This window comes from Zingiber officinale, chromosome 4A, assembly GCF_018446385.1.
Source record: "Zingiber officinale cultivar Zhangliang chromosome 4A, Zo_v1.1, whole genome shotgun sequence".
NCBI lineage: Eukaryota > Viridiplantae > Streptophyta > Magnoliopsida > Zingiberales > Zingiberaceae > Zingiber > Zingiber officinale.
Window position 1 is genome coordinate 131,625,948 of NC_055992.1, and position 6,446 is coordinate 131,632,393.

Consider the following 6,446-nt stretch of genomic DNA (forward strand, 5'->3'; position numbering starts at 1 on the left):
CTGACTATCAGGGTAAATCGAGAAGTGCATGCGATGACCAGCCTAGAAGCCCAGCATCCTTTGGTTGCGCCCTTCATTTGGAGGAAAAATTACTATAAATACGTTATAGTTGGGGATTGAACCGAGAGTATTTGAATGATAATTAAGATATTCTACAATAGTACTATAGTCCCGGGATGATTTTTATATATCATAGTGGCAAAAGGCGAATATATTCACCTCCAGCACCCCCGTCAACTCGTCCTAGGGTCAACACGAATGATGTAAATCACGAGCGGCTATTAGTTTTTGGAATAGTGACTAACACATAAGGGAGGTATTTATCTCAGTTTTGCCGAGATTCGAACCCCAGATCTTATGATAGTAATATTTCATGCGCTAACCACTAGATCCATCCAAGGAGATAATTTTATATATCATAGTAGTTATGGATAGTTGTTAAAATAGTATTGGGTGGGTATTTTTAGGATAAAATTATTGGAGGGGCATGTTTTTTATTTTGTTTTTTTTAATGCGTCCTTGTTTGTTTTCATTTTCGCCCTTAATCATTAGCACTAAAAAAAATGGTGTGACATAATTATATTATTATTCTGTAATCGTTATGACCATTATTACGCTGACAAAAACAAGGTGTTGTGATATAATTAAATTATTATTCTGCTAAATAAATTAATTGCATTAATTATTAATTCTTAGGTAATACAATTATTTTTTTCAAAAAAAAATATATATCCGAGGGCATTTTAATTTTTAAAATTACGATTAAAAAAAGTGGCCCGATAAAAACGTGCCTTATATTAAAACCAATGTCACTCCGTCGTCGTCGCCCTGAACTGGGCTCCAAGCCATTCCATTCCTCCTCCCAAATCGATCGCCCGAGACTTCGGCTTCCTTACTCCTGCTAATCTCGTCTCTTACCGAGATTCCTCGCCTTCTTCGACTTCCTTTACATCCCCACCTCCGCCTCCTACTGAGATTTCACCTTTCTTCTTCTGCTACACCTCCAAAGTCCAATCCACCGATGCGCGTCGGCGGCCAAATGATCTCCGTTTACCCGGAAGAGCTCAGCTTCGAAGGTAAGCTAACAGTTTCTGCTTTGTTTTCCTCACCTTTATGTTTCCCTAAATACCAGATTTCGTGATGAATAGTTGAGTTGGAGAAGCCATCGCCCTGCAATATCAAGGTCGTCAACAACACGGAGCATCATGTCGCCTTCAAGGTATTCAAAACAGTTGACTGAGTTTTTCCATTTAAGCTTTTCGGGTGCTGCATCTTCGATGTGGGAGGAAGGGGTTTCGATTTTGTCTCACATTGAGCTCTGTGACAATCGGATCTGATTCTTTGGCTCGATGCATAGGTGAAAACGACGTCTCCTAAGAAGTATTTTGTTCGACCTAATGCAAGCGTGGTACAACCTTGGGACTCATGTACCGTGACAGGTATCTGTGCGATTGGTATTTTGATTGAATGTATTAGGCAAGTTTACTCATTTATGTTTACTTTTGAAGTCACCCTCCAAGCTCAGAAGGAGCTCCCTCCGGATATGCAATGCAAGGATAAATTCCTCATTCAGAGTGCTAAGGTTCCCCCGACTAACGATATCGATGAAATCCCTAAAGACACAGTGAGTTTATAATCTAACATTAAGAATGTGTTTTGTTCTTGGAGTATATAATCTAGTTTCAATTTATGCAGTTCAATAAAGATGGTGAAAAGGTGATAGAGGAACTCAAACTTAGGGTTGTTTATAACCCCCCCTCGCAAAACGGATATGAAAATTTGGAAGAAGAATCTGGTCTTACTTCTTATAAGAGCAGAGCATCTAATGTAAAACTCACCAGTCCCCATGTTTGTTTTCAAATGTTTGCTTGTACTTTCTTTTATTGCTTATGTTATATGATTCATTTCTTTATGCCTCAGGTGTTGAAAAATTCAAGTTCTGATGAGGTGAGCTACATTTGTCAATGTTCCTTGTCCTTATGGCTTGCTACTCCAATAATTATCGACAAATTCAAGTTTCTCAGCTAGTATTCTTGATTCCGTCTAATGAGACTAAATCTTATATAGTCACCTTATTTGCACGTTATTGAATTCCATGAATATATAAATGAAAATTGAGAATGAGACGTCTATGTTGATCTTGGAATAACACATGAATTTTTTTCTTGGAATATTTTTGGATCAACATGTCCTTGTATATTTGTCTAGAGAAAACTAAATTGAATGGGTACCTCACATGGAAATTGTGTCGAGATGTATGATCCAGCTGGTTTATCAGGTAGGATTAAATGAAAGGGAGATCATGTGGCATCTAAGTGGGTATTTATAGCACAATGTTGTGGTAAGTCTCTTTTATTCAAGTTTCATCTAATATATATACTATTGAATGCTCAAATGCAGGCATTGCAACAGTTGAAGGAAGAACGTGATTTTATTGTTCATCAAAATCATCAGTTCAAAAGGGAATTGGTTCGTCATATCCTTTCATTTTTATCACTTCACCTTTTACCAAAATATTTTTTATTTCCTTTCTGTTAAGCACATCCGATACTGCTACTCATCTATAGCTTATAAATGATTTCAGAATTTGTGAAAGTAGATGTAAACTGCTACTCGCCAAGCTAGGCCTGTCTAAAACAGAATCAAAGAATAGAGAAACACTTACCCTAGATATCTCTCTCCAATTGAAGAAGGTGCATAGATGATTCTAGACAAAGATTAATTCAAAAGGTTGCTGCTGGAATTAAATCTCAAAACACCCTAATTTCTGCTTGTAGAACCCCAATTTAAATGAGTTCAGGTTCAGCACTAACCCAATCAAACTGATTCAACTTATAAACCACAACTAATCCCCCTTATGTTCAGTCTTGCCTTTTCTTTTAGTATGTTAGTAAGAAATTTGATTCCTGATGGCTCCTATAGGTTTCTCTCTTTGATTCATAATATTTTTGTATTTGTTTGCCAACATTTTTGGTAATTTATATTTTCAGGAAATGTTGTTTGTAACTTTTTTTTTTTTTTTTGCAATTCATGTTTTCAGGAAATGTTGAACAAACGCCGAAGTCGCAAAACTGATGCTGGTTTTTCCATGACGTTTGCTGCATTTGCCGGCCTCGTCGGCATAACATTTGGGTTCATCCTAAACCTTCTATTCACTGCATCACCAACTTCATGAACTGTTACCAGACCTTGAGAGCTTAATCAAGTTTGCTTATATCCACGACCACCTCACTCTTCTGTTTCATTAACCATGTCTTTTCTCCCTCGTTTGCTGCACTAAAAAAGGTGCGTTGAAATTTCATTAGTTTCGACATTCTCCTGTTCAATTCAGTGGCTTGTGTGTTTGATCTAAACCCGTGGGAAAGAAGGAACCCTAGAAGATCATTGATTTGTATACATTGTGATTTTACTCCGTTCTTAGAATGTGTATCATGTTTCTTGATTTTGATTAAGACTGTACTATAACATTCCAGATTATGTTTGAGGTAAATGCATTTAACTCAAATGATAACGCATGATCCATTTGACATTTAAATAAACAATAATCTCAGCCAAAACAAAATTATAATCCACATTATTTATCATGCAAACTGTAAATTAATTTGACTAGCACGATATTGGCAATCCATGGCAGTTAATTTAAAATAAAACTAGAAAACCGTTTCTTAGCTTTCTCGGTTGGACTTTAAAGAACCTGATTTAACCAAACCATGTATCATAGATTCACCAAACATTAAATAGCACTGAAGATGATAATGCAGTTCGTGGAGATCCACAACTACAGTCATAAAGCACAACATGAAATCTCAAATGACCAAGACACTAGGGTTCTTAGGAAAAGCTGAAACAGGTCATGCCCTTGAATCTTACAAGGTGGGAAGTCCTTCCATCTCTATTCTCTACTCGTAAATCCAGGGGTGGAGGTTGCTCTGCCACTCAGAGATGCCTTCGGGGAACCACAGAGCAATCTCTTTCCTCGCACTCTCGACAGAGTCACTTCCATGAATCACATTCCTGCACGTAGAATTGAAATCATGACCAACTTAACTTTCGGATTCTGCACAATAATTCTCTTAAGGCCAACTTAACTTTTAAAAAACACTAAAACTAGTAGCATCAATCATTAACCACCTTGTTTAGGCCTTTTAGAAAGTTCATTTGGAGTTGCCAGAAAAGTGATGCAAAAGGTTACATGCACATTCGAATCTTTTCGTAAGAATAGCTTTACAGTTGAACCACCAAGTTTAACATTTGCATTGTACTTTCATACTCAAATTATCATATCAATTAATCATATGTATCTTAGGTCAAGTACGTGATTCCTTAGATTGATCATATTTACAGAGATGATAGTTGTAGTGACGTATCGTTATTACGTAACAAACCTCTGTCAGGATTCATATCGAGAAGAAGAAGAAAAAAAGAAGATAGTTGGGAAAGAAATCATCACCTGCCGATGTCAATTGCATAGTCTCCACGAATGGTTCCGGGGGCAGATTCAGCTGGGTTGGTTGCCCCAATGATCTTGCGTCCAGTAACCACAACATTCTTTCCCTCCCACACCATGGCTACCACTGGACCAGAGATGATGTACTCCACCAGGGAACCAAAGAAGGGCTTAGCAGAGAGGTCAGCGTAGTGCTTCTCCGCAAAGGAGCGTTCCACGCTCACCTGCTTCAACCCTGATGAAGCCACAAAATTACCCATAAAAATTTCAGCTTTCTTCTCTACAATATAAAATATAAAGGATCGTAGTTTATATTTATGTTTTTCTTTCTTTTACCTTTCAAGTAGAATCCCTTTTTCTCAAACCTGCTAATGATTTCTCCAATCTGATGGGCAAACGGAGAGCAAACAAAAATCGATTAAAAATTGGGGCTTGGCGAATCCAATAACACATGCCCGGAAAAAAAATACACGATAAAACAATGGAGAAAAGGGAAAATCAAGCGAAAAAAAGATAACGCAAAGGGAAGGGTGAATTTAACATACCAAGCCGCGTTGGACGCCGTCGGGCTTGATCATGATGAAGGTCAGCTCCATCTCTGAACTCGCTTACTTTCTGTCGCCCGCCGACGCCGTGAAAGAGGAGGATGAGAGATGACAAAAGCCAGAGCTTTTATAGAGTGGGAATGGAACTCATCCGGAAACCCTAATCAAAATTAGGATTTGAGCAATTTACCACAGCACCCTCTTTTTAAATGAAAATTACTAACACTTATCAGTTGTTTTAATATATATATATTTTAAGGGGCTGAAATCATATTCATCAATTTTTTTTTAAAATTTATTTTAAGGTATATTATATGGATTTAAGGTTTAAAATTATAAGATTTAAAAATTATATTATAATATATTTGAGTTAATAAAATTTTTTATTTTTAGGATTCAGATTTTCTTTTTAATAATAATGTTTAAAATTAAAAAATTTATATGTTCACGATGTATATTATATGTATTTAGGATTTAAATTTTTAGAATTCAGATTTTTTTTTAGTATTTAAGATTAAAAAAATTAAATGTTAATAGGAATAATATATGTATTTAGGAGGTTTTAAAGAATTTTTTATTTTTAAAAATTAAAAAATTTAAAAAACATAGAGTCGAGGCGCTGAATTCACACAACCAAATTTTTTTCTTTCACGGGTTTACTCGCTGAATTTTACAATTTGTGTAGGCCAAACTGCATACCTGTGCATGGTGCAAATAATAATGCATAAACTGAATAGATAAATTAAATTAAGAAATATAACTTAATTATTTTAAAGAAAAATCCACATTATTATGGTTAGATTCACTTTTAAACTCTTCATCCTTCCCCAATTTTTCAAATATATCTCTTTTATATTATTTAATTATTACCACTTAATGGATAAATAAATGTTCCAAATTTTTTTTATTTCAAATCAAATAGAAGCAAAAATAGAAAAACCTGAAAGGAGTGTAGTCCATTCTTGACCATTAATAGGAGTAAACAAATAATATGTCACCTCATCTCTCTTTCCTTTCTAAGTCAGATGGGAGCTAATCAAACTAAAAATTAAAATTTTAAATATTTAATGTGAACTAAAAAAATTTATCATAGTTGCGCAACGGATTAATTCCCGGCCGAAGTATATCCTAGAAGAAAAAAAATTCTTCCCACCCTTTAGTTAATTTGGCGGTCAATTATAATTTGACGGTCAATTATAATTTGACACCATGATTTACCTCATTTATATAATCTGGGAACGGGCTGTGAATGACGTCTAGGTGAATATAATCACTTTTTACTACAATATTATCATCATGGTTTATAATTTTTTACCGCGAGAATACTGGTCGCTTGGGGTGAGCGATATCAATTTTTCCTCGACGCAGTTGGTATCTACATGAGTATTTACTCCAATAGCTCGTGAGGTCAATTTCTATTAGGTGTAATTCGTTAGGTGTCTGACCTCCCTCAT

At 35.5% G+C, this 6,446-nt stretch overlaps 2 protein-coding genes across 2 annotated transcripts; one reads left to right on the forward strand and one right to left on the reverse strand.

Moving 5' to 3' along the window:
* Positions 1-814: 814 nt before the first annotated feature.
* On the forward strand, positions 815-3,836 carry LOC121971260 (vesicle-associated protein 2-1-like). The gene is made up of 8 exons (XM_042522436.1): positions 815-1,076; positions 1,149-1,219; positions 1,358-1,439; positions 1,509-1,624; positions 1,696-1,827; positions 1,921-1,947; positions 2,401-2,469; positions 3,041-3,836. The coding sequence occupies exons 1-8, from the start codon at positions 1,022-1,024 to the stop codon at positions 3,173-3,175; spliced, it is 687 nt and encodes a 228-aa protein (XP_042378370.1). The 5' UTR covers positions 815-1,021; the 3' UTR covers positions 3,176-3,836.
* Positions 3,699-5,149, reverse strand: LOC121971261 (nucleoside diphosphate kinase B). Its single transcript, XM_042522437.1, has 4 exons — positions 4,993-5,149; positions 4,784-4,832; positions 4,451-4,682; positions 3,699-4,014 (listed from the first exon to the last, which is right to left on the reverse strand). Exons 1-4 carry the CDS (start codon positions 5,041-5,043, stop codon positions 3,900-3,902), a joined length of 447 nt encoding a protein of 148 aa, XP_042378371.1. The 5' UTR covers positions 5,044-5,149; the 3' UTR covers positions 3,699-3,899.
* Between the last annotated feature and the right edge of the window lie 1,297 nt (positions 5,150-6,446).

What these genes read in the sequence shown, in the direction of transcription:
- LOC121971261 (XM_042522437.1), bottom strand. Translation starts at nt 5,043, where the DNA reads ATGGAGCTGACCTTCATCATGATCAAGCCCGACGGCGTCCAACGCGGC. An exon ending in ACGGCGTCCAACGCGGCTTG is followed by an intron (nt 4,833 to 4,992) that starts GTATGTTAAATT and finishes TTTGCCCATCAG; the next exon opens with ATTGGAGAAATCATTAGCAG. An exon ending in AAAGGGATTCTACTTGAAAG is followed by an intron (nt 4,683 to 4,783) that starts GTAAAAGAAAGA and finishes TGGCTTCATCAG; the next exon opens with GGTTGAAGCAGGTGAGCGTG.
- LOC121971260 (XM_042522436.1), top strand. Translation starts at nt 1,022, where the DNA reads ATGCGCGTCGGCGGCCAAATGATCTCCGTTTACCCGGAAGAGCTCAGC. An exon ending in ATGAAATCCCTAAAGACACA is followed by an intron (nt 1,625 to 1,695) that starts GTGAGTTTATAA and finishes CAATTTATGCAG; the next exon opens with TTCAATAAAGATGGTGAAAA. An exon ending in ATAAGAGCAGAGCATCTAAT is followed by an intron (nt 1,828 to 1,920) that starts GTAAAACTCACC and finishes TTTATGCCTCAG; the next exon opens with GTGTTGAAAAATTCAAGTTC.